This window comes from Lampris incognitus, chromosome 10 (assembly GCF_029633865.1).
Source record: "Lampris incognitus isolate fLamInc1 chromosome 10, fLamInc1.hap2, whole genome shotgun sequence".
Taxonomy (NCBI): domain Eukaryota; kingdom Metazoa; phylum Chordata; class Actinopteri; order Lampriformes; family Lampridae; genus Lampris; species Lampris incognitus.
Genome location: NC_079220.1, coordinates 11,060,846 through 11,088,451, shown reverse-complemented (window position 1 = coordinate 11,088,451; position 27,606 = coordinate 11,060,846). Strand labels below are relative to the sequence as shown.

Here is a 27,606-nt window from a genome sequence, read left to right as displayed (position 1 = left end):
CCATCCTGCCTTGTATCAACGGTTCAGGCTGGTGGTGGTGGTGTAATGGTGTGGGGGATATTTTCTTGGCACACTTTGGGCCCCTTAGTACCAATTGAGCATCGTGTCAACGCCACAGCCTACCTGAGTATTGTTGCTGACCATGTCCATCCCTTTATGACCACAGTGTTCCCATCTTCTGATGGCTACTTCCAGCAGGATAACGCGCCATGTCATAAAGCTCGAATCATCTCAGACTGGTTTCTTGAACATGACAATGAGTTCACTGTACTCAAATGTCCTCCACAGTCACCAGATCTCAATCCAATAGAGCACCTTTGGGATGTGGTGGACCGGGAGATTCGCATCATGGATGTGCAGCCGACAAATCTGCAGCAACTGCGTGATGCTATCATGTCAATATGGACCAAACTCTCTGAGGAATGTTTCCAGTACCTTGTTGAATCTATGCCACGAAGGATTAAGGCAGTTCTGAAGGCAAAAGGGGGTCCAACCCGGTACTAGCAAGGTGTACCTAATAAAGTGGCCAGTGAGTGTATATATATGGACAGCTGATGATTACTTATGGCATGAAAGAAGCTTGTAATGTCTCATAAAGAATTTATTTGAATCACTGGATTAACTTAGCACAAAAAGGAAGGAAATGTGTGTTTGGTAGATTATTTCTTTGGTGTAACGTTGCTTCTTGGCAATAAATCTTATATCAGGCAGCTGATTGTCAGCACCTGGGGTACCAGAAGCTCAAAACAAGAGTCAATAGCAACAGCAAAATAAGCTGTTTGGCATCGGCAGAGAAGATTTGGCAAATTTTTCATGGGCGCAACCCACATACTCAGCTCTGCTGCTCATCCCAAAAATGCATGTTCCTTACATATGTGGCCCCATTTAAAAGAGAAATAAACAGGCTTTCCAACGGTATAAGATTGATTGCCAAGAAGCATTGTTACAACAAAGAAATAATCTACCAAACACACATTTCCTTACTTTTTTTGCTAAGCATGTGTATGTGTGTATATATATATATATATATATATATATATATATATATACACACACTGTGTAGAGAGAGAGAGTGGAGCGAAAGAGAGAGAGGGGTTACAAATGAATAGAAAAAAGGAAAAACCTGAATGCTTGACCTCTATATTGAGGGGGTCCAGGGGCTCTGTAACGCTTTTGGGGGCATTTTCCTGGCATGGTTTGGGTCCACTAGTCCACTTAGAGGGAAGGGTCACTGCAAACCAATATAAAGTTATCCTGAGTGATCACTTTTACCCCATGATGAAACTATCCTGATGGGCTGGGCCGGATTGTCCACAGCACCGGGCGATTGCCTGGGGGCACCAGCCAATTGGCTGTTTCTGGGGGGAGGGGGGCACACCAAATGATTAAGACAGTGATTAGACTTCTAAAATATTTGAAATATACATCATATTTTCTACAACGTCTTCTTCCCCCTGAGCGTCTTTCAGCCCCGTGGAGGCGTGGAGGGCAGCGAGGGGAGACGCTGTTTAATTTCAGTAACTAATGCAGTGGCCGTTTGTCGGTAATCCCCCCTCCGACCACAATGTGGGTTGCAACGGCAGAGTGGCGCTGTTTGTCCGGTCGCCACAGGACAGACAGAAAGAGATTCATTTTATTTTAGATAGTAACAGAAGTTCACTTTATTACTGATAGAAAATGTTCAAAGACAATTTTACTGATCCACCCTCCTGTGTGGAACAAGCACAATAATCACTTTTCTGTTTTACAAAGGTGAGACGGAAAATCAACTCTTTTATAAATGTTGTATCTGCCATTTCTGACCAGGAAAATTAAAAAGACCTTTCCGTTTGTGGATTTGGAGGTGGAAATCAATTCACTATTCTATTTTCATCCCTTTAATTTCCGTTTCCCGAAACAATAGAACAAAGAAAACCAGAATTTCTAATAGCCTCCACATCGCAGTACATTGTGTCAATGTGCTATTCCCTATACGGCCACATCACCTCACTTGGCGCTCTATGATCACCCAGCTGTTGAAATGGTTGCTTGTTATTGGGCTTGGCTTATTTGGTATATGGGTGCGATGATTTTTTTATATATACATACTCTTTAATGGTTTTGCATGTAGGCCTCATACAGGCCATTTATGACAGAAATAATATTTAGCATGATGTGTTGCACTGGGACGTGAGTTGCATTCAGATTTCATTATCACTGTAAGGGCTAGTATGGCATTTGTAGGCTCATGTCTATCTATGGTGTAAGGTTTTTTGGTTGGGTCTTACATTTTTCTGTAGTATGTGTTGAACTTGTATTTTAGCTATAAGTTCATGTAAATGTATGGTCTTTATGCCCTGTGATGGCCTGGCGGCCTGTCCAGGGTGTCTCCCCACCTGCCGCTCAATGACTGCTGGGATAGGCTCCCGCATCCCCGCGACCCCGAGAGCAGGATAAGTGGTTTGGACAATGGATGGATGTGTAAACTGGAAGGAGGGGGGTACTTCAAGTGTGGTCACCCTAGGGCACCACACTGCAAATCTGGGCCTGCTGATGGGAATGGTCTCTTCCAGAATGACAATGCCCCATCCAAAGGTCACGAGGGGGGTCACTGAATGGCTTGATGAGTATGAAAATGATGTAAATCTTACGCTACGTCCTTCAGTCACTAGTTCGCAGCCCAATTGAACACCTATGTGAGGCTTTAGACTGATGTGTTAGACAGCGCTCTCCACCACCATCACCAAAACACCAAATCTCTTTTGGAAGACGGTGTTCCATCGCTCCAGTAGAGTTCAGAGACTTGTAGAGTCTATGACAAGGAGCACTGAAGCTGTTCTGGAGGCTTGTGGTGGCCCAACACCTTACTAAGACACTTATGTCTGGTTTTCCTAGTGGTCTATTCCGTTGTCTACCAACACGTGGATCGGTGGTTCGAATCCCTGTTACCTCCGGCTTAGTTGGGCGTCCCTACAGACACAACTGGCTGTGTTTGCGGGTGAGAAACCAGATGTGGGTATACTAGCGCCTCCTCTGGTCGGTTGGGGCGCCTGTTCGGGGGGGGGGGGTAGCGTGATCCCGTGATCCTCCCACGCGCTACGTCCCCCTGGTGAAACTCCTGTCAGGTGAAAAGAAGTGGCTGGTGACTCCACATGTATCAGAGGAGACATGGTAGCCTGCTGCCCTCCCTGGATAGGCAAAGGGGGGTGGAGCAGTGACTGGGACGGCTCTGAGGAATGGGGTAATTTGCCAAGTACAATGGGGAGGTAAAAAGAAAAGGGGGGGGGATTTGCCAGCTGTACACGTATGACGTTCCCTTTGGAAAAATAAAATGATCCCATTCAAATTCAACAGCATCCCCTCCTCGTCCTTACTTTCATATTTGAAGAGGTGCTGCTCATCTTCCCGTAGCCACTACAACACACATCCTCATATTAACATATTAAGTCCATATCAATACAGTAGTCAATCCAGTCAATACCGGATTCAACGGATCAAAATGTAAAATAAGGCATTTTCTTCAAAACAAAAACCTTTATTCATACAAACACACATTCTTTCACATTGTTAAAAAGAAAAGGTCCCACCTTGCCCAAAGCTACATAAAGCAGAAATGCAGATTAAACATAACTGAAAAGTCTTCCCAGTAGCCCCCCAAACAGTCATCAAAATAACTATCATTTAAGATACACGTCTTGATGCATGCTCACAAATCCAGAAAAGGAAATCCCAGAAAGCTGAATCAGTTCATCTGGAGACGTTTGTTGAGAGAAGCGTTTCGTCCCTCATCTAAGTGACTTCTTAGATGAGTTTCTTCATATGAAACCACAAATGACATGCAAATTACCATTAACTTGCACATGAAACCAGTCGCACGTTTCGGTCATTATGCCACCATATTGTTTATGAGGGGTGGGGATACCTGCAGCAAGTCGAGATTGAAGAAGTCACTTAGATGAGCGATGAAACATTTCTCCCAATAAAGGATCTCGATGAACCAAATCAACTTCCTTGCATTCAAGATAAATTTATAAACAAAGTATGCCAAAATTACATGAAAAAAACAGCAAGCATTTCTTACGTAGCTGTGGCTATATACAGTCTCTTTTCAGGAACGAAACAAAGTCTTATCTGGTAAATTAGTAATCTGCAGCATCACCATTCAGTTGGTGGTGAGGGCTAGGAGTGGTGGGATACATTAAAAAAAAAAACCGTAAAACACAGGACTTAACACAGACCAAGCCACTAAAACAGACCATTTAATTCAGCCACAAATCAGCTTATCTAGAATATACAGATTTTCCATTTATTGACCAAAATTGCTACATAGAAACTCAAAAGCACAGGGAAGGCAACATTAAAAAGCCATTGAACGAAGGCTAGCTGTCAATCACTTTCTTTGGAGAGAGCTTGAGACAAGGAAGCGGCATGACAGTGGATTTGTGCTGATGGTGATGTTATCATGGGTCAAGATGGTACAGAAATGGACCAAAACAGTCTATCTGTACTGGTAATTCATGTTGGGGTCTCCTCTGCCATAGCCCACTGGGTTGTGGTATTGACCTTGGCCGGAGCCAAAGCCATGGTTGCCACCCCCCTGTGAGTTGTAGCCTATGAAAACAGAATTTATCAGTTCTGGAAATGTTACCGTGATAGTAATAGGGGGAAAAAAATCAATATAAGAACCTAAAATATATTTCTAAAAAGACTTAACTGTTAAAAGCGTTCTCTTTATCTCACCTTCATAGCTATAGTCTTGGCCACCCCCTGCTCCTCCAGTAACTTGACTTGGGTAGGCAGTGCTATATGAGTATCCTCCTCCTCCTCCTCCTCCTCCTCCTCCTCCTCCTCCCTGGTTCTGGGAGAAATTCTTTTTTCCTTGGCCATAGCCCTGGCCATACTGATTATAGGAACCCTGCCCTGAGGAAGCGCTGGACTGGTAGCCGCCACTCAGTGCTGGGGGACCTGGAAAGGTTGACTTCCCTCCCTGGTGCATGGGGGGTTTCTTATTAGTTTTGGTGGCAGGTGAATTGGCAGTATAGGCTCCATCGTTCTGGTAGTATGACCCATATGAACCATGTGCCGACCCTGATGCTGGGTTTGCTGAAGGGCCGCCTAATGGAGCGTTTGATGCCCCAGCTCCTCCATTTGTGCTGGTGTTGTAGTAATCTGGTGAATTGAGAGAACAACACGGATCAGGTTTAAAACAGGCAGAGCAGTGTGTTTTCTACAAGTTGGTCTCTATTGCTTTGAGTAAAATACAATGCAGGGGTTTTCCTGCATAGAGAATTACGAGGCGGCCGCCTCCGTCAAATTCCGTCCCGCCTCCAGCTCTCAACGGGTGTCTTAATGAAAAACACTATTTTCTAATGAGCGTTGCCCTCGGTGGATGTCATTTTTAACTGCAATTGCGGCATTACGCCGTCGCCGATGTGGTGGCGCTGTATCGTAATCGGCACAGCGCACCTGGAAAGGCGCTGCCAAAACTGCCAGAGGGAAAAGAAGAGCTGCAATTTTCCAGAACTTTCCAGTTATTAAAAGTGTAAATTAAAGCAAAGGCTTTTATGGTACATTTATGTTCAACTACACTGCAAAAGGGTCCATGTGAACTTTAAATGTAAACAATAGCTTATGTTATATTTGATTTAATTTTAAACAACTTTGCTGTTAAGTGTGTAAATTAACACATCAGCATTTATTGTATTTAATTGAATGTTGAACAGAGCAACTTTATTTTTTTTAAAAAACATGCTTTAACGTGATAATTGTAATTTTCTTCAATCATAAAATGATTAGAACTCCTAAAATAGGTTGCTTGTAAAAGAAGAAAAGTGTTTGCTTGAGCCAGTTGAAGGCACGGTACACATGCACGTGTGTGCGCATGATCAGGATGGTACCACCTCCGCCTTAATTTCAGCCAGGGAAAACCTATGGATATATTATTGTAGAACTACTATAATACATCCACGGAAAAACCCTGCAATGGTTGTGCACTTAAGTCAATATTGAAATCCCACAACAGAGTTACACAACTGAATGCCAACATCACATTTATTAAAAACAGCGATAACATAACTAAAACCAAAACCACAGAAAGTTGAATCAGTTCATCCAGTCACAACGTCTGAGAGAAATGTTTCTTCACTCATCTAAGTGACTCTTCAGTCTCAACTGACTGCAGGTATCCCCACCCTTATAAATACAGTAACATACGACCGATAACAACAATCTGTTTCATATGCAAAATGCTGTGACCACTTTAGTTTCAACAGCAATGTGTACTATTTAGAGGACTTGGAAATGGTTGCAATCACAGCATTTTAAGATGGCGACAAATGCACTCTTAGCCAACTCCTGTCTGTCATGCAGCGTAGTCAGCGCAGCGGCCAAGGCTCTCACGAGAATTCGCGAGGCAGACAGCCACAGTAGTGCTCCCCCCCCCCCACAAACGACTATTAAATTTCACATTTGAATGTTTTTGTTCTGTTTTTTTACAATTCGGTTATATAGTCAAATTTGGAATATTCATTGACAGCCCTACTTCGTCCCTCATCTGTCTCGACCCCCCGTTCAAACCAGTGTTCCTCCCCATCAAGGGGCAAATCCTCATCCTTGAAGGAGGAAGGGCCACTAGCCTGTAGATGGGTGTAGACTGCGGAGTGACGCGTTAGCGCTTCTGTGTTGCGCCATCCTCTTGGCAAGTGTGTTTTGTTTCCCTGATGTACGAGTCACAGCAATCCTCCTGGCACTTACACCCGTACACTGTATTGCTCCGTTTGTGCCGGGGTACCCTATCCTTGGGGTGGACTAATTTCTGGAATAGTGTGTTTTGGGAAATGAAAGCAACTGAGACGCGAGGTTTGAAAAATACATGTCTCGACTCTTCAGGTACTCCTGCCGCATACGTAATCACAACTGGTTTACGCTTGGGCAGCTGTTATATGCTGTATGAGCAGGGGTGCACTTAACTTTTTTGGTCTGGTTCTCAAGGGAGCAGCTGGAGATGTTGCTTGGTACTCAGTCTTTACACGGCACAGTTATCCTACAAGCTGTCGTCATCACTACCCTGCTGACTGCTCTCCTCACTGTCTTCCTCTCTTTCAAACATGGTAGATGAGGATGGAGGCCTACTTTTTTCTCCCTGGTTGAGTCTGTGATGAGCTGTTTGCATCCATAAGTCAACAGCTTGCTTCGGGTCAAGACTGTTGTCATCTTAAGACAAATGGATGTGCATCAGGGATGAGAGGCGAGAGTCTGACAGGTGGGATCTGTACTTGCTTTTTATTATACTGAGATGTGAAAGTCCCCTCTCACAGGCAGCACTGCTCAAGGGCAGTGTAAGGGACAACAGAAGGACTTTATGAATATTGGAGTAACTATCTGGATTGCTTATCTTCACTTTGTTGACCAAGTCATACAAAGAGGCCGCCAAACGTTTTCCTGCTTGCTTTAAACGCATCCATTCTCTTTCAGTGGAGTCTCTCAACAGACAAGCTGGCCTCATATTTCTGGAGGATGTTAGTAAGTGCTGTGTTGCCAAAACTGTGGAGGTCTTGCATTTCTTGAAGCCAAGTTGAAGGATCAAAAATTGATCACATGACTTAAGGCAGCATTTCCCAACCCAGTCCTCAAGGAACCCCTATCCTGCAGATTTTCATTGTGACCCTGCATAGGTAGCCCTGCTTGTACTTACTCAACCAATCATCTCACAGCACTTAATTATGCAAGGTCTGCAACATCTGACATAATTCATTGCTGATTGGTTGAAGAACTACAAACAGGTACCTATTCAGGGTTGCAAAGAAAATCTGCAGGATAGGGGGTCCTTGAGGACTGGGTTGGGAAACACTGACTTAAGGGATTCATATCTGCTTTCAAACTCATGAATAAGACCTCTCAATACATCAGCCTTGTCCCGGTCAGCATCGGCATTTGAAAGTCTCTTTCCTGCACTTGCCTTCACTGTAAAGCAACTACCATGAGCTCATCTTTGCATTCACCAATGGTCAATTTTATCTTGCTGGAACCTGAGGGAGGTGAACTGTTAAATGGTTCCAGTGTCAAGCGTGTTGGCTAGGAAACACTGAATAACGCCCTGTGCAGATATGTTTTAGGTCACTGTCATCACTTGTAGCCACTTGAATTTGAATGGCAGGTAATAGCCTCCATATTTTCAAGTCTCTTGCCTCCATGAAGACCATCTGATGTTGTGAAACTCCCTAGTTTCACAAAGGCAATGCCATTCTCATCACATATCTTCTTTGGCTGTTCTGTTCTTTTTGCGCCCCCTCTCTGTAAATAAAAGCTCAGCAACTTGACAACGGAGGGATTAAATGTCTCGCATTTCTCTTGCTCAGTAAACATGTCCAGATGAACTGATGCAACTTCCTGTGATCTTCTAACCTGGATTATTGAGCATGCATAAAGACATAACTAAAACCAAAACTTTTTCCCTTGGCAAACTTACAACAGACTCAATTTCTGTCTTTTTGTGCAAACGTTTTATCCTGACAACCAAATACCGTTCATAACTACTGCTGTTGCACAGATAATACTGTGGTTAGCAAACATTCAACACTTTAAAAGACTAATAGCGTACTCGTCATGCATTCAGTAGCCATGGGTTTAGTGGTGTTGTTGATATGGATAACAGCACATAGGACACAATGTGGCCTTCCTTAAAAATAACAAAACACATTAACAAAATGACGGGAAAGTGAGGAAAAGGCATCAACGTATCGAAATATGACCAGCCACAGAGGATTTCTGCATTTCTTTTTGAGTAAACAGTATGGAAGCAAAACCCATTTGAAACCAGTCTGTAATGGTCCTCACAGCATCCAATAGGTAGTAGCTGTACAACTCCCACACCAGCCAGTAAGAGCAAAACCTTGCTCCCAATCCACAAATTGGGGGCATTCTGTTGTAAATCAAGTCTGCAGTTTTGGAAAGATCCTGGTGTTCAGATACATCCATAGCAGAAGCTGAGGGAATGGAAGGTGACTATGGCTACATGCTCTCATCTCTCCGAAGTGTTGAGACACAACATGTGGATTGGCCAAACAGGAAAGAAGGGTGGCTGTGACTGTATTCCCAGGGCTGTGGACTTGTAGTGAAGGGTGTTCGTGATGCTGCTGGATCAATATAGTTTTTTGTCCATTTTTCTGTCCTTTCTACAGCTTTGTTTTTGATTTTCTAAACAATGGGGAGGATCTATGTTGCAAACTCGTGGTAGCCATAGCAGTCTGAGACAAAGTCACCTAAAGAGTGAGACAGGGCAGAGAAGGGAAAAAATAGCAAAATTAGATTTGTTGTTTATTTTGTCTGCCATAAAAGAGGCAGTTGTCACTGGTTTCTTTGGTCAAATTGTTTTTAAACTAATTTTTTTCTTTTGGTTGGTGGGCGTTTTAGATTTCTCTGCTCCTGTCACTCCTGTAGGTCCTCAGAACAGGCTTCTAGGAATGGGTGCTCATATAAGGGGCATGTCAAAAACAGATCGATTCCTGTGGCTTAAAGCAGAGAAATGTAAAATCATTGAGCTGGGAACATCCCAATATACTTGACCTTTGTAAGAGTCTCTACAATAGTTTAAGAATGAGCCTGTAGTACTCACCGAGAGGCTACATTCTACAAAAAGTATGCCAGCACACGTTTGGAAAATCCTGTTCCAGCACATTTGATATTTTCATATTCTGTGAACATATGGGCTGATATGCGGAAAGAATTGCTTGTATTTTGCATTAGTAGATTCTAAATGCAACTCAAACAGTTTTTTACCTAGTTAAACTAAGTAAGAATGTGAAGAGGAAGTAAATACTCACTGTATCCAGAGTTAGCATTATTCCCATATCCATAAGTTCCGAATCCACCTGGTCAGATGACACAAAGTTAATGTGAGGCTTTGAAACAAAGGCAAAGTGCCACTGTGTCAGGATTATAAAGATAATTTCTTTTTACCTCCCTGACTGTAGCCTCCCCCGTTATTGAAGCCTCTACCCCTTCCACGACCTCGTCCTCCTCTACCTCGCCCTCTGAGATTGCCTGCATCACAGCCTGCTGGTCCTCCCATCACACCATAGTTTGGGGGGTGCTGAACAAAAAAGATAACAAAAATTAGCTAACATTTTGAAATTACTCTGCCACATAAATTAGGCTACATTCAAGCAATTAATAAAAGTTTCAGTGCCTGATGGTCTGGACTAAAATTCACCTTAGAGATCAAAAAATTTTCCCCAGCATTATTGCTGGATAGGGATGCTTGACAGTAGCAGATGAATAATAATAGAACAATTAGCAATCCTACCATGGGTGGACCTTTCTTCTTCTTAGCTGCCTCAGTCACCGAACCTTCAGGGAATAGTCGCTCCAAAGCAGCCAGGGCAGCATATGCTTTTGCCACTTTCTTATTGGATCCTGTGCCCTGGAATTTCTGGCCATCAATCTCCACTTCCATGACGAAGCGCTTGTCATGGCTGCCACCAGTCTCAGAGATAAGCTCATACTTCAGGCCACGGCGCTTCTCATTCAGCTCCATCACGGGGTTCTTGCCATGTTTGGTCAGGATTGGTCCCTGTTGGCGAGCGTTCTGAGGGAAAGAGGGACATAAGAGTAAGGGCTCTGAAAGGAAAAACCAAAACTCTTCATGCATTCTGTGTTAGCTTCTGACAGACCAGTAGCAGTTTTGTACCTCTGCCGTTTCTGTGGTTTCTGTTTTGACTGTTCCTGTGGCAGCCGGATTAGGCTCAGCAGGAATTACCACTGGTTTTGACTCTTCAACGGTGGCAGCTACTGCTGCTGCAACCACCTCTTCTGTTTTTACTGGTTCAGCAGTCTTTAGATCCACCCCAGTGGGCAGGCCCATGTCCTGCAGAACCTGTGATTATAAAGGCAGATTTATTGCAGGTTAACTACATGGGAATAAATGCCAAAGTTCATCCAAAAACTCAACATTCTGTGGCAAATCAAATGGGCAATTGTGCTCACCTTTACAGCTACGTGCAGCTTGGCAGTGCGTTTGGATGGGCCTGAGGCTTCAAATGTCTTACCATCAACTTCCACAGCCATGGTAAAAACTGGAACGTGAACAGGGCCAGTCTGGGATATAAGCTTATACTGGAGACCTGGTTTCAGCTGGTTCAGCCGCATGAGGGCGTTCATGGCTTGAGCAGGCTCAGACTTCTCATCGGGGGCTTGGGTTTTGGAGAGAAAGACACGCCATTACCAAATGCATGAAAATGACAAACAGCAACAGTAAACACCCACGAGACATTCTATTATTTAAAGTAACAATCTCACAGATTCCCACATTAATACATTCCCATTAAGTTACTATCATTCCCTGAATGAGGTCACACAATGTCAATTAAGCCTATCGCCCACTGATGAGAATCCTTACATTTGCAGTAAAATATAGAAATACAAACATGTGTACCTGTGGCCACATCCCTGGCAAAAAAACCCAAGCATAACACATGTACTGACATATTCTAAGTCACCCAGTAGTGGTTGGTTAAGCAGAGTATAGGCAGAACAAATGCTCCATGCTCTGGTGTTGTGGTGGACAAACTAGTTGTCGGTTTCGAAATGACTCACGGGAAGTCAAAAAAGAATGCAACCAGATTCAGAGATTACCAATTTAAAACTACCAGGATCATTCTAGAGGTCACCATTTTGTGGGGCAGCAACACAAAATTTTTAACTTCACAAGCTAATAAGAACAAAAGAGAAAAAAGACAAGGCAATGATTCACATAGGCACTTACATTTCTTTTGCAGCTTTTTCTTTTTCTTGTTTGGGCTCTTGTCATCTGTTCCCTCTTCTTCCTCAATGGGCCTCTTCATTGGTGGGGCATATGTCGTACTGGGTGGAATTTGCACTAAACCACACACAAGATTATGTCATTAAAACCCATGAAAACATGGTAAGACTTAATGAGCGAGGTCTAAAGTCTATGTAACACAAAAACATCACACCACACAATTAACCACTAATACTATGAGAGGCCATCCGGTCCTTGTATAAGCAAAGTGAGAGCTGTGTCCGCAATCTTCGCACAAAGTCAAACACGTTTTCAGTGGGTGTCGGACTCCACCAAGGTTGTCCCTTGTCTCCGATTCTGTTTGTGATATTCATAGACAGGATCTCAAGGCGCAGCCAAGGTGAAGAGTGTGTCTGTTTTGGGAACCTCAGAATTGCATTTCTGCTCTTTGCAGATTATGTGGTTTTGTTGGCTTCCTCAAAACGCGACCTCCAGCCCACACTGGGGCAGTTTGCAGCTGAGTGTGAAATGGCTGAGATGAGTCAGCTCCTCCAAGTTTGAGGCCATGGTTCTCTACTGGATTATGGTGGATTGCTCCCTCCGGGTTGGGGATGAGTTCTCGCCTCAAGTGAAAGAGTTCAAGTATCTCAGGGTCTTGTTCACGAGTGAGGGTAGGATGGAGCGGGAGATTGACAGGCGGATTGGTGCAGCATCAGCAGTAATGTGGGCGTTGTTCCGGACCGTTGTGGTGAAGAGGGAGATGAGCCAGAAGGCAAAGCCCTCAATTTATCAGTCAATCTTCGTTCCGTCACCTATGGTCATGAGCTTTGGGTAGTGACCGAAAGGGTGAGATCGCGGATACAAGCGGCTAAAATGAGTTTCCTCCATAGGGTGTCTGGGCTCAGCCTTAGAGACAGGAAGAAGAGCTCAGACATCCTGAGGGAGTTTGGAATACAGCTGCTGCTCCTTCGCATTGAAAGGAGCCAGTTGAGGTGGTTCGGGTATTTGATTAGGATGCCTCCTGGGCTCCTTCCTTTGAGGTTTACCAGGCATGGCCAACTGGGAGGAGACCCCGGGGCAGACCCACAACTCACTGAAGGGACTACATGTCCAATCTGGCCAGGGAATGCCTTGGAATCCCCTTGGAATCCCCCAGGAGGAGCTGGAGGGTGTTGCTGGGGAGAGTGACGTCTGGAGTTCCCTACTTAGCTTGCTGCCACCACGACCCGATCCCAGAGAAGCAGCTGATGATGAATGAATGATACCACGAGAGGTCAGTGAACCTCGCAGCAGACTGTGTGATGAACCTGATAGTAGACTGTGCATACCTGTGTAATCAATGGGGGTTTCACTCCGGGGTTTTTTAGGCATCTTAGAAGGAAGGGGATCCATTCCAAGCACTTTGTGGAGCTGTCCAAATGCAGACAATCTTAAGGCATGCTGAGGACAAAGGGAAATAAATCTCAATTGGCATTCACTGCAGTGCGAACACACACCGTCTCATATATACATGCACAGGCTACATACCTGTGCACTCTGAGTAATGTCCTCTCTCTGCTGGCGATCCAGATGACCAATGGCATCCGTCAGCTCTTTCTCACATGGATCACAGATTCCAGAACAGTCTACAGACACCAGAAACAGAATGACATCTGTTATAGACTGTTCTTGTTACGCAAAATATAAAATTGCAACTGTAATCTAAATCACAGCAATATCTATGGAGGAATGACCCCATGATGACCTGTCAGAGAGGCCCAGGAGCTTGGAGCATACCTGACATAAGTATTCCAGAGGCCAGACATTCCAAAACTCTCCGTAGAGCTTCTCCTGCCCCCATAGGACGGTTCCCAGTGCCAATGGCTTTCTCACAGAGCAGCTCCAGAGGCTGCACGGCAAGACAGAGTATGAGACGACATTTTGTTCACGTATGTATATTGAATCTAGGTCACAAAAAAAAACCCTCCTAGAACAGTTTATCATAAATTACATATGACATTTAAAACAGTGACAGTGGTCTTGTCATTGTATATCCAAGCACAACTGATGATAAATCAAAAAGACAAGTAAAGGTTGATAAAAATTGTTTATTTATATTGAGTAACCAAACTGCAAGCCTAACTAATGTTGTCACAAACCATTTTGAAACATAAGATTCAGCTGGCTAAAATTAGAGCTAAAAACATTAGCTCAACCGGGATAAGGAGGCCATCTACAACAGCTGGCGGCTCGAATGCTGAGAGCACCGATTCAGTGACTCACCCAGCCACGAAGTGGGGCCCATGTGGGGACACGGGAGCACAGATCCCTCAGGATGCGGATGACGATGACACAGGAGCGCAGCCCATTGGCCCTGGCCTGGGGACACAAGCAGGGAGGGGGGCAGGTAGGAACCTTAGCCAAAGAGGAAGACTTTAGAAAAGATATACAAGACAGATACTCTTTCAAATGAAAATAAAGCCACATAAACTATGACAGCTTAGCGTTGTCATTATGGTTGAAATGATAAAAAGTGCAAAGAAGGAATGCTGGAGGATAGAAAAACGTTTGATCACCTTGTTGGAAAAACCTACTTGTGATCAAATATTCACACTCACGATTACAAGTCAATTGCCGCTGTGATCGAGCATACAGTTATGACAGAGATGGCAAATTTCTGTTATGTTTGGGAAACACACTTATGATTTTAGATCAGGAAGGAAGAAGTGAAAGATAATTTTCTTCAAGACCAACTTTAATGGACAAACAGTCATTACGATCTGCATGAAATGATACTCAGCGATATTCATTTACAGTGGGTTATGGTTTAAAGAATACCATGAGAACAGTGACTGTCTAAATAAAAAAACTAAAAAGGTGCAATATTCCTGCGGCCTTTGTGTCTTTCTCTCTCACATGCATACAAACCTGACACACAGCCAGAGAGCATGGGGAATAATCAAGGCCACATACTCTGTGTGAACAAGCTGCAGAGATGGAGCACTGATTGTTCAAATACGAGAGCCAAAGATGAGACAGGCCACAATAATGACAGCTAATTATCAACATGGTTCAATGCCATCTTTCTCTTCCACACAACAGAATGGTACAGCAGAAAACGCTCTACAAGTAGCTTGTGTCAATATGAAAAAAGACTTCTCACTCACACCAAGACCAAGATGTAGAAATATTGCACCTGGATATATATTAGTCCCACATCTTTATTTTTATTAATTTGAATTAAGCAGCTGTTAATGCCAATGAGCGTCAGGAAGACTGTTGGACTTGGGTACTAAGAAGCAGCAACGGACTTCTTTAGAATGGCACTGCAATAGAACCTGTTAAGTGAGCAAAGCAACTCTACAACAATGAAATGACAAAGGTTTCCTTAGAAACGCTCATACCAATCAGTAAGTATTACTACTAGAAGAAAACACTTCAAAAAAAAAGGAAAGAGCACATCGAACACTGAAATAAGAGACAAAACAAAACATACAGCATAAAAATATATCAAACTATTTTTGTTTTAAAGACAAATAAAGACAAAATGCAAACCTGAAACCACTTGGCGTGGCGGAGAGACGCCAAGGCACGTAGGCATTTCTGCCTGTCCAGAACATCCGGAGGATCGTTGACTGAAAGCGTTTCTATTGGCGGATGGAATAAGAAGACAAGGTACAGTTTGACCAAGGGGAGTTCTGTCAGCCGGCCAGGGGGAACACAGGCAGCCTTCCCAAACCACAGGCAGGAGAGGAAAGGGGAGGGGGACCCCTCCACTGGAGAACCACCAAACACTCTCAACCTCCCAGTTAATATGCTTTGTATGGTCTAGCATACAGTGATTATAGTTAAAACCCACTGGGGTGACATTAACATTGACTGTTGTGAAGTGGGTAGTAACCTCTCTTAAGTGTATGGAAAATTGTCAAAAATCCAGTACATGGAAAGACAATTATGCATATATGTAGGAATAAAATGGCTGTATCAAAAGGGAGGTTGTCTCTCCATAGTTAATTCAATATTAAGTGAAACATATGCCTCAATGCCAGCACTTTCAGGTCTGAGTGCTTTTCTTTTCTTTCATAAATAGGAGGCAGAGCCCCTCCCCTTTGCCCCTATACTGGGTATACTGCACTTAGCCCCTTCCGAGACAGAGAGCGGCCAGTTGGTCAAAGGTCCAGCGTCCCTAAAATTGACAAACTAGAAGGCTTGACAGAGAGAATCAGAATTGGAACCACAGGCAGCAGTTATCAGATGCACAAAAAAAGGATATCAAAACAAGTCCACACTGCAGCAAAACTGATGGCTTAAGAGACCCAAACTGGGCTTCATTGTTGGCACTGAGTTATAGATAAAGTGAAGGGTCAACACCTGGCAAGCGGATACCCTCACCCTTGTTGAGAATGTCAAATGAAGGTAGGTCACTGGGTATTTTACTCTCATAGTATTGCTACCATCAACATACCATTATTTTGTGATTTCCAAAATGTCAAATTGCACCTATTATCCATGTCATTTGCAAAGCCTTTATCGATTTCTGCCTAACTTTGCAGTCAAGTTTCTGGATTTTGACTGCCAAGGCAAACACAGCATCAAGTCACGCAGAGACAAATTGTCCCTCACCATTATCTATAACCATAAGCCTGCCTGCCAAGAAATATCAGACAGTTTATAGCCCACTGCTAGGCCTAGCATCCAAAGTCAGTTTCAACATACTTTGCTACTCATTTTTGCTGCAATGCAAACTGTTCATTATCAATATAAAAAACACATGCAGTTAAAGTGGTCTTTTTTTGTTAAATTCTCAGTAAGCCTTCATATGATTGGTGCCTTGACCATAAAGGGGGTTCGTGAGAAAGCCAAGTCTTAAGCAGACAATGGAACTACCTTTCCTATACTGTATATTGGGCCATCAAAAATGTAGTTACATTACATGGAACTATGAGAGCGACTTAAGAGCTATAAGCATAGCATACTTTCAATCTTTGACCATTCATTCATATCCCCTAGCTCCATTGAAGGCCCAATAAACAATATCTGTCTAGCCTGGTTGCCTGCCTGTTTGGCCTCCTTGCTTGAGGGGTGGGACAAGGGAATGGGGCCCACTGCGAAAGACTGCGTCCCTCGTGTGAGAACTTACCTCCGGCAGCCAACTTCTCCACCTCCTCACGGACTAGGGGGGACGTCAAGTGGATAGTTAAGGTGAGGGGAGGCTCCTTGGTGTTCTTGATGACGATGGTGGCATCACGGATTTGCTGGCTAACCACATACTTGTCTTCTGTGATTGACTACAAAAATTGAGGAGGAAGAAAGGAAAGGTCGACAAAACAATTTGTTCTATTGATAACCTGAAAAACAGGAGACATGACTGCATCTTTGCTCAGTTTAAAATTGCTGACAAAACCATTTCAAGGTTCTTTGTATCGTTAACCACTCCTGGAAAAAGTTTTATTCCCAGAACCTGTTCAACAGTATCCTTGAGGTTGTTTACACACTGAGAATTGAGATCTCCTAACAAAAAACACTTATCAAGTAACCTTAGTTAATGCTGAGTGATATGGCTATATTCTAAATCCCATTTATTCACAGCACCATTGGTGATCTACTTGTTGCACACTTAAGACCAATTGCACTTGACATGACAGGAACTCTTGGCTCTGGTATGTTTACTATTCAGTGCTGATGAATTATGCCAATAATCAAACAATTGAAGATAGTGTGGTAATGCTCCTTGTTGAGTTTAAGTTGTCTCAATACAATAACTTTTCCATATGGATGCCATGGAAAAGGAATTGGTTTTTTTTTTTAAACCTGTCTCAATTGCTTGCCTCACTGTTGTAAGACACAGTATACTGTGCATACTTGCCACTCTAGTCACCAACTCAGGTAGGCACAAGGTGCATGTCCTATTTTGTGTGCCTAACTTAAATGGTGTGAAAATCACACCCATCAGACACAAACCAGCACTGTGCCAGTCAAGTTTTGGGAGCACACCCACTGCTACCACCAAAGGTGCCAGTAAATTAAAACAAAAACACAAATCTTTAGGCTTGCATCTCTGCTTCCTTCATGCCATTATGCATAGAAATAATCATTACAGATGCACCTACCTGGAGTTGCACAGAAAGGTTCTCTGACACTTTCTTCAGCAGGCTGATAGTGGGCTTCTCTTTACAGAGAAGCAACAGCTCCAGGTCTAGATCCCCCTTCAAAAGTAAGCCCTTGGCCACCAGGCCCACTCTCATCACCCCACGCAAAGAGCGGGTGGCCTGCTCCTTGGGTTCACTGTATAAACAAATCATTTAGGGATTATAAGAATCAGGACGAGAATAAACAAACGTTAAGATGCAGTCCCTACACTGGGGTCCAGGAACTAGAAGACATTAAGTAAATTATATTCTCCATATTGCCCAATCATACATTATTCAGTTGGAGCGAGCGCAAAGAGAATACACAGAATTCATTCTGTAATCAGGGTATTCAATTCGTTGTCTCCCCACCTACAAGTCAGATATCAAAAAGTATTCAGACTGTGGTCTTTGTGATAAAACCTTAATCAAATAGGGCTCCGTGGTTTAAAGTGCATTCAACTTGGGGTTCTTGCCATTAGTGAAAAGAAAATTCGGAAAACCTAACTTAAAGCAAAATAGTAGGGGGAAAACGCCATTAAAAACCCATTACACATATATAACACTCAATGAAAACTCACTTTGACAGGCTACTGACAAAGTATTTTCACATCTACCAAGCACATATAAGGATTGACATTCTAGATCACCTAACCTTTCTTTCTCAGTCTCAGTGGTATCTGAGTCAGACCTGGATGACTCCTTCTCTTGTTCATCCAGCCAATCAGAGACAGACTTGAGAGCACGCTCTGTGTGGGACACCATGTTCTGAACGCTTTCTAGCTCCTCCTGAGTGGGGTAGATGGCTGAGTGCTTGGCCATCACATGGCGGTCATCATTCATGAATATGCGCATTGAGCGATGGCGCATTGGAGGAGGCTTAGAATGGAAAAGGTGAGAATTATAATATGGGACAAACATAGAGGAGCATACTATGACTGAGAGAGTGAGCAATTAGTAGCCTAGAAATGAGAAAATGCGGTTACACTAGATACCAAACATTACTGTAAAGACAATCAATGCCAGTCAATAACCCCGCTAACGAAACAAATCCAGCAAAATGACTACTAACATCCACCTCTAATAGCTCATAAATATTAAGAGTACAATACACTCTGAGATGAAAGGGCGAGAAATGACTGACACCAATTTAGCAGGTTTACATCATTATACAGCTAGTCCAGATGATTTGTTTTTCTTAAATGAAATAAAATCTAAAAACATAATAGAGCCACTACCAGTACAAACAAGTCAGGGAGTATGAGTCACAGCATGTGAAGCCAGACACAAGCCAAACTAATTCGCAGACGTGCAGTGAACTGGAAGCTGTACAATGTGTTTTAAAACCGCAGGCTGCTGTATACATGCTGGCATGATCAGCCCTGTGACTTTGTATAATGTTCAAGTGGCATGTAATTTATTATTTTGGACCCTGTGCATGTAGCACTACATGTTTCATCTGGACTGTTCCCAAGTGTTTTATTTTTATTTTATTTTACAGACCAACAAGCCCATTCACACCCATAATATGAAACAACTGCAAACCCATGTAAAACTGTTACCATGGTCACTCTGGAGTGCAACTGCTCTTTTGTTCAGGAAATGGCAGCAATGAAGGTCTTCGCAGTAACAAAATACCAATATCCTGCTCTGTAGAGTAAAAAAAAAAAAAGTAAATCATTTGAAACAAGTCAGTTTTTTGTTCTTAACGTTGTAGACAACTGTGAAAAAGTAGACTACATTTTCAAACAACCTAATTTTCCTGTTCACGGACCGATTTATTTTGGAATAATCTCAATGAAGACAATTATGTGGTGAAGCTTGTTCAAGACTTGTACTAACGGAAAATGTTAGTGATGTTATCTCAGAAGGAGGAACTACTAAATGCTTTCTATATCAGAAGGGACGAAAGAAAGAAAAAGAAAGCCACTTTATTTTGTCATTGTACAGGTTACAATGAAATTTGTTCTCTGCATTTAACCCATCCTATTGCATGGGAGCAGTGGGCAGCTGCAGCGCCCGGGGACCAAATCCAGGTCTTCTTTCCACTGCCTGGGTCAGGGACACTGGCACAAGTATCGGTCTTTCGGTCGTGATGTCACCATGCCTTCCTGATCCTTGGAAGATGGCGCACGGCGTCGCGTTGCCCTTGGTAACGGCCCAAGTCCGAAAGACCGATGAGAATGGGTTACGCTTTTTTTCCTTTCCCTTCTTGGAAGAGAAACGAAGGAAAGAACATAGACCCAAGGAAAGAACCTTAACCAAGAGGTGCAGGATGGTCTGGGCTGCAGCAGAGACGCAAATCGATCACGTTCAAATACATTTCGGCGGCAATGTTGTGTTCTTTGCACGTTACCGTACAGTCTCATGCTATGTGTCCACAGGATCCGTGATTTGCACGCTTCCCATTCATCATCTATGTAGGACGCCCTGCAATGCATTCTGGTAGCGTCGCGGGGAGTTTCGAGAGACGGGGCGTACGTCGCCCGCTCCTCATTTGCATAAAGCTGAGGCCTAGTCTACTTTATGCAAATCAGGAGCACGCAGCAGCAAGGCGTCCAGCTCGCGATACTCCGATCAAACTATCAAACTAGGGGGTGTTGATCAAATATGAAGCAAGATTCTGTTTCTGCGTTGCCCGTCTACCGCATGAAATGTTTTCAGAAACATGTTTGAATGTACTTGTTTAGCTGTAAAATGAGATCGTATACGACGTGGCCGCCATGTTGATCCGTTTTGAAATCCGGGGAGCAGATACCGAGGACCGCCCAACGAGTGAAAGCGTCCGTCCAATCAGGTGCAGCCCGGAAGTGTCCAGGCGAAGCTCCCGCACCAACCGGTGGTACTCGCCGTTCTGTTTGCGGGTCTGGAGGATCGGGTGAACCCAGAACCGGCGGCGGCGGAGTTGGTACCTCTTTTACCGTAAATAAAGCAGGGCAATGATGAATGTCTTCTTCTTCTGTCCACGGCAGACGACAGTGGGCTATGCAAACGATCCCGTATTTATACATTATTACTATCCCTCCAATGTTAAAAATAAAGCCGGGAAAACATCCCATTGGATTTCAGTATTGGTGTTGATTTTTCCGGGAACGAGAGCGCCCGTCAATCATCTATCGTGTCACCGCCTGGTGGCACGCCAGCAAGCGTGCAAGGCGGCCCGTCCCCTCGCGTCCAAACACGCCCCTATGGACACGTGCCATCACAGGCACAGAACTGTTAAACTGACTGTCTAACTGCGTTAGATGGATGATGTTAACGTTGGCTAACGTTGTACTTGGATACGATTTGAGTTAGCTAATATCGATTTAGCTCGCTACAAACGAACGATTAACGATCCATAGCGTTAACGTTAGCTAGGTAACGCTTATGCTAACGTAAACAATGCCTCTGATCCTCGGAAAATGGCGCCCGGCGTCGCGTTGCCCTTGGAAACGGCCCCAGTCCGAAAGACCGATTAACCCCAACGTGCATGTCTTTGAAGCGCGGTGAGTGGCTGTTGCAGCTAAAAAAACACTATAAAAATGCAACTTGATTGATGGTAGGGGAGAAACCAGAGCACCTGGAGAAAACCCACGCAGACACGGGGAGAACATCCAAACTCCACACAGAAAGGAGATGGGACGGCCTGGGGTTCGGACCCAGGACCTTCTTGTTGTGAGGCAATGCTAACCACTGGGTCACTGTGCTCAGTTTGTTTGTTTTTTTTAGAAAAGATCTAGAATACCAGGCCCAGTTAAACAGTGATCTTTAAATAAAGACTACCCTCAACAAAACAATACACGACTAAAGGATTTAGCAATGAGCCGTACATTTTACAATTTTATCTACTTTTAAAATAATCAACTCAAAAGTGTGAGGAGGAACGACCAATCAGCTTTACTGGCAAAAATAAGTGTTAAAACAATTTAAGTGTAATAATGAGTTCAGACTCTTAACTAGGCGTCTTTATGCATGCTCAATAATCCAGATAACGAAATCACAGAAAGTTGAATCAGTCCATCTGAACACAGCGTTTGAGAGAAACGTTTCTCTTCAGTCTCACCTGACTGCAGGTATCCCCACCTTTACAAACAATACAGTGGCATAACGATCGAAAACGATTGGTTTCATATGCAAATTGCAATGCTGTGATTGCAACTATTCCCCAATCCTCTATGAACAGAGAACACATTGCCATTGTTATTCTAGTTAATCCATATGTAATCAGGAAATCAAGCAAAAAAAAAAAAAAAAAAAAACAGAACAAAACATTGAAATACTGTTGGTAAAAACTGGGGATAAAACCCACTTCATGTATCAAGTCACTGGATTGGCAAGACTTAATCAAAATTTGCCATGTTCCTTTATCGTGACAGCATCCAGTTGGGTGCATGATCCAAGTTAATCAAAATATCTTGGCAGTAAACCCCCCCCCCAAATCTACGGCTGGTACACGTTAATGTTGGAGATTAAATGGCAGCATAACCAGCAAGTAAATCAGTCGACATAGTTAACATGTGTGTTTGCCATTCCGTCACCAAATTTTTGAGACACTGTGCAAGGCCTTGCTTGCTAACCTCCAAGTCAATCATTTTAAGCTAACTAGCTAATGAATGCTACAACATCGCATCACCTAATGATCCCATTTAATACGAAGTTAAAGAAAGCCGCGTTTCGGGTACTTGCCTCCACGAACAAAAAGGTTCGTCAGAATTTACAGGCGCCATTTTTTGTAAACGGTGTTTGACTGTGGCTTTTAGGGACGCTAACCACGGCATTCAACGGCTAACAAGCTATGCTGGTTAACCCGTGCCGAGGGCTTATTTGGTGCCACTGTCCACCCGTTTCGAGGGCATTTTTTTTATCTTACGTAAATAAAAACGCAAATTTAGACCCCGTTCCGACAGCCTTCGCCGGATTACACCAAAATGGTCGCGAAAATAACCCCATCGAGAACTCCGCTAGCGTTAGCGGACAGCAAGCTAGCTGTTAGTGAAAGAACAAAGCCTGAGGGTGCATCCAAGCGTAGGGCAATATAAAAAAAATCGGCCTTGATTAATCGCCGTTTAGTTTACGCAAAATTGATACTGAACCTATAAAAGATTGTGTTAACATTAACTGTAGTGTGTATATATATCGTATTTAAATGAAATGTTTTGTCTCACCGTCGTGCTACACAGTAAGCGCTCCCCTGGATAGACGTGCGCTACAGCCGTCGGAAACTCCCAGTAGCCCCACAACCTCAACGCTGATTGAGCAGAGGGAGGACGTCACTTCGAACGCAGCCAATGGCTAACGAGGAAAATAAAGCGTAGGGGTGTAGCTGGTCTATTTCAGCGAATAATTTGTGTCCTTACTCCCAAATTTATGCTCCGAATGTCGGCTAGTCTGCTAAGAAAGTGTGTCGTGTACACGACAGCCCTGGGAGACACAAAAAGTGTCTCTCATGACGTCAAAATGGTCGAGAGACATCCGTCTGCTAGCCGACATTTGGAGCATAAATTGGTACGTTTTTCTCCTTCTCGCAGGATTCAAGCCCCCGAAGGACTTTACAGTCAGTGCGAGCTAAATAATGGTGACCACCAACCCGAATGGAATGCGCCGTCCGTCGACGTCCTCTAGCGGCACGCAGGTTCTACTGCGCATGTCGGCTGCATTATCATGTCGTGTTGTGCAGTCGGTTGCCAGAATCGTTTTGACAAACAAAACAAAACGCTCAAGTTTTACCGAATTCCGTCAACTCGCACCCCTTTTAAGGCTAACCGGAGACGTCTTTGGTTGCAAGCAATCGGAAGAAGCGATTGGAGCGAGAAACTAATTAAAAATGCCCGCATTTGCAGTGATCACTTCATAACAGGTAACGTTAGGCTAACAGGCTGATCAGTCATAACGTTACATCGCTCGTTTTAACTTAGAACAACAAACGTTAAACTAGAACAATGCTTTTCCACAGAAAAAGCGTGCGAATGCTGAGCTGCTGAAAGAAATCGCGAAAGCATTGCTGAAAATGGATTAATAGGAAAAGTCAGAAAGTCACTAGCCTACCTGAAATACCTGGAAACTGAAATGTGAAATGGCTGAATATTTTAAAAGTTTTAAAGGTATAAAAAACTGGAAAATTTGCCATAATTTGCTAAATACATAAATAGTTTGATTGTTGAATGGTTTCTGTAGTTTAAAGTATGAAAAAGTGGAAGTGGTGCCACTAATAAAGAACTGCAAAGCAATAGTGCTAATTAGGCTGGCAGTTGAGTTTCAAATTTATATGTGATGTCACAATAGGACTGAACATTCTAACAGGCAAAGTGTATGGCAGAATTGCTAAACTTTAGAGCTGACTTGTTCAGAAACTATGAAATATTTTTTAAATCTGAATAGGATTCTGAAAGAGCTGAATGTCCTGAAGTGTTTAAGCTTTAAATGGGGTTTCTAGCTCAAAAAATTAAGGAAGAGATACAGTTCAAATGTGATGAGGGTTTCAACCTTTCCCCATAGACTTCCATTGTTTTGGAAAAGTAGAAAAAGATTAATGTGTCTAAAAGTATAAAAGATTCCAAAACCGAAATGTGAGCCTTAATGGGCTTAAAGAGATGAACATTTTGATACCTGAATGGTTTCAGTGGCTAAAAGTATGAAGGAGTAAAAGAGGTGGAAAGGTTGCAAAAGTCCCCCATTGACTCCCATTCAAAGAATGGCTGAAAAAAGTTGAATATTTCAAAAAGTTCAAAAGGTATGAAAAATCTGAAAGAGGAGCAATATTGTCCTTAATGAGTCGAACATTTTGATAGTTGAATGGTTTCAGTAGCTAAAAGTATGAAGGAGCTACAAAGTGTCAAAAAATGGGCGGAAGAAAAATAAACAAAGAACTGCAAAGCAATAGTGTGAATACCCAGCATTCACACTAATAACGTAATTACTGAGTACTTTGCATATATAACTAACAATATTTGCAAGCAACAGAATAATTATGTTCAAGTTTGGGTTGGACTAGCTTAGAAGCTAACGTGCCTTGGTTCAATTTTGCTAAAGTTGTGTTGCTAGTAACCGTTAATGTTGTAATGGTAGGCCAATGACCTGTTTTGGTGTGTTAATGTTACTGTAAGTCACTGGAATACACTATTTGTACAGGAGAGGCATCTGAGGACTTCGACAGTCCTGACTTTGTCCCGTCTGTCTTCTCCTACTTAACCCAGTCCAGCAAAGGCGATGCAAAACATGAGAGGTAAACATGGTCACTTCCTTGTGATTTGTTGTTCTCTGATCACCCAGCATGACTCGACATGCAGAGAAGAAATGGTGAGTAATTTAATGTAGCTAGATTTTTGTCAGGCAGAGTTGAAGATGCTAAGATTTTCTCTGGGAGTGATGAAGGAGGACAGGATTAGGAATGGTTATATTAGAGGGCGGTTGGACGGTTTGGAGACAAAGCAAGAGAGGCAAGATTGAGATGGCTTGAACATGTGTGGAGGAGAGATACTGGGTATATTGGGAGAAGGATGCTGAATATGGAGCTGCCAGGGAAGAGGAAAAGAGGAAGGCCAAAGAGGAGCTTTATCGATGTGGTGAGGGAAGACATGCAGCTGGCTGGTGTGACAGAGGAAGATGCAGAAGACGGGAAGAAATGGAAACGGATGATCCGCTGTGGCGACCCCTAACGGGAGCAGCCAAAAGTAGTAGTAGTAGATTTTTGTCAGGATTATCTGTTAGGCCAGATAGTTTCTGTTATGTCTACATTATCTCATTAAGCCCTTTGAGGCGTGCTATGTGATTTCCACTGACTTGAATTAAGGATGTGATAAATCTGTGGTCAACTGAGTAAATTAACTGTTTTGTACTAACTGCTTGCTCTCTTCTGCGTGTATTAGATATACGAGAAAAAGAAGAAGGGATGAAACCCCCCACAGATGGCCAGGCAATAGACATCAGTCCACAGAAGTTGTTGATGAGGCTGCATCGGAATCCACACGCACTTCCCTCTCCCCAAATGATTGGGGAATTGAGCCTGGTGCTGGTCCTTGCACTAGTAAGAACTTCTAACATCTTAATTATTGTAGGACAGTCACTACCAGGATTAATCAGGTTGTCCTGTTTATATATTTGCTGTGAAAAAGTATTTAGCCATGATTCTGTTTGGCACAGTCTGAATGATCACCCAGAGTGTAGCCGTTTCCCAGATATGAAAAATAGGACTGTGAAATTTCTATTTATCTTTATATTTAATCTCTTTTTCAGAAGCCACGGTCCCGAAGGCTCTCCATGATGACCTCAAACAGAAGTACATCCAACTCTCTACCGAATGTGACAACCTGTGTGTGAACATCAACAAACTTAAAGCTGAGAATGAACAACTAAAAGCAACACTCAGGAACACACAGTTTTCCTTTAGCTCCATCAAATGTGAAGCAGCACAGATTCTGTTTTTCACAGGTCTGACCAGTGTCATTTTTGAGTGGTTGTTCCAAACAGTTAAAGACAGTGTAGAGGTTGTGCATTGCTCTCTGACCCTGGAGGACCATCTATTGGCTATCCTGATGAAACTCCGATTAGGTCCCAGCAACAAGGATATTGCTCTCAGATTTAATGTTACCGAATGGGACATCTCTAAAATTATGAGAAGTTGGCTCCCTGTTATCGCTCAGGTTTTGAAACCTCTCATCAAGTGGCCAAGCAAGCATGCAATATTAAAGAATATGCCAGAATGTTTTAAAGCTAAATACACGCGTTGCAGATGCATTGTTGACTGCACTGAAATTTTTATTAACAGACCCACGAATCTAACCTCCAGAGCCCAAACATATTCAAATTATAAGAGCCACAACACAGTTAAGTATTTGGTTGGCATGTCACCTGCAGGAGCCATTACTTTTCTGTCTGCAGGTTGGGGTGGGCATGTTTCTGATAAACAACTTACAGCCGAGTCTGGATTTTATGACCTTCTAGAAGTAAACGATGAGATACTAACAGATCGTGGTTTTACCATCAGAGATGAGCTTGCCGTACGCGGTGCCAACCTTAGAATCCCTCACTTTACCAAAGGTAAAAAGCAGCTCTCTGCTCAAGAAGTGGAAACATCAAGGTGTTTGGCTAATGTGAGACTACACATTGAAAGAGTAATGGGTAGATGGAAGAATTTCAAAATTCTGACAACTGTTATTCCACTCACACAGGTAGACCTCTTAGATGACATGGTGATTGTGTGTGCAGCATTAACAAACCTTTGTAAATGTCCCTAGAAAATAACTTGTCAATGCTTTGATAAAGGATCCATGAAATAATTATCTACATTTTCCAGTATGTAGAGTCAAAGATACATTTCAAGGTTTTTATTAGTCATACGTTTATGTGCAGGTACAGCAGCAGTGACATGAGGTAATAGTTTTGTTTTGTTTTTTTTACAAGATGCACACTTATTGTAAAAAAGTTAGAGATTAATTCAACATTCAATTGTTTTAATGTAAGATACAGCTACAGGCAATGCCAATTTATTACTGCATTAAATGATTTGTTTCACAGTACATCTTTTTGACTTAATTTTTTGCACAATACCAACCCACAACCAATCCATTTTGTTCACAATACCAATCCACAACCTTTCTTTTGATTTTTAGCATGCCTGCAGCATGACCCCAAACTGCAAGAAAGTAGTATAGAGTTTAATTCCTAGCACTCTAATGTATTACACACATTGATTTAAATGGTGTTCAGGCTCGATATGCCCGCAGGCACAGCTGTATAATTGCAGCAAATGAGTACTGAGAAACCCGAAGGCAATTTTAATGC

The 27,606-nt window shown here is 43.0% G+C and overlaps 1 protein-coding gene and 1 long non-coding RNA gene across 4 annotated transcripts; one reads left to right on the top strand and one right to left on the bottom strand.

Moving 5' to 3' along the window:
* Window positions 1-3,504: 3,504 nt before the first annotated feature.
* ilf3b (interleukin enhancer binding factor 3b) lies at window positions 3,505-23,076 on the bottom strand. 3 transcript variants are annotated; one of them, XM_056287345.1, is made up of 18 exons: window positions 22,992-23,076; window positions 19,407-19,489; window positions 18,500-18,723; window positions 17,827-18,001; window positions 16,857-17,004; window positions 15,272-15,363; window positions 14,000-14,095; window positions 13,514-13,625; window positions 13,265-13,362; window positions 13,066-13,177; window positions 11,741-11,854; window positions 10,963-11,168; window positions 10,667-10,852; window positions 10,283-10,564; window positions 9,937-10,069; window positions 9,801-9,848; window positions 4,720-5,148; window positions 3,505-4,590 (listed from the first exon to the last, which is right to left on the bottom strand). In XM_056287345.1, exons 2-18 carry the CDS (start codon window positions 19,407-19,409, stop codon window positions 4,478-4,480), a joined length of 2,571 nt encoding a protein of 856 aa, XP_056143320.1. In that variant the 5' UTR covers window positions 19,410-19,489; window positions 22,992-23,076; the 3' UTR covers window positions 3,505-4,477. The 3 variants fall into 3 exon arrangements, with proteins under 3 accessions (XP_056143320.1, XP_056143318.1, XP_056143321.1); XM_056287343.1 differs by having other exon boundaries at window positions 19,407-19,494; window positions 22,992-23,065; XM_056287346.1 differs by lacking the exons at window positions 3,505-4,590; window positions 4,720-5,148 and adding an exon at window positions 5,700-9,239 and having other exon boundaries at window positions 19,407-19,494; window positions 22,992-23,065.
* Window positions 23,077-23,221: 145 nt separating this feature from the next.
* LOC130118993 (uncharacterized) lies at window positions 23,222-27,450 on the top strand. Its single transcript, XR_008810811.1, has 4 exons — window positions 23,222-23,331; window positions 24,955-25,048; window positions 25,692-25,849; window positions 26,059-27,450. It is a non-coding gene; the product is annotated as an uncharacterized LOC130118993 (long non-coding RNA).
* The last annotated feature ends 156 nt before the right edge of the window (window positions 27,451-27,606 follow it).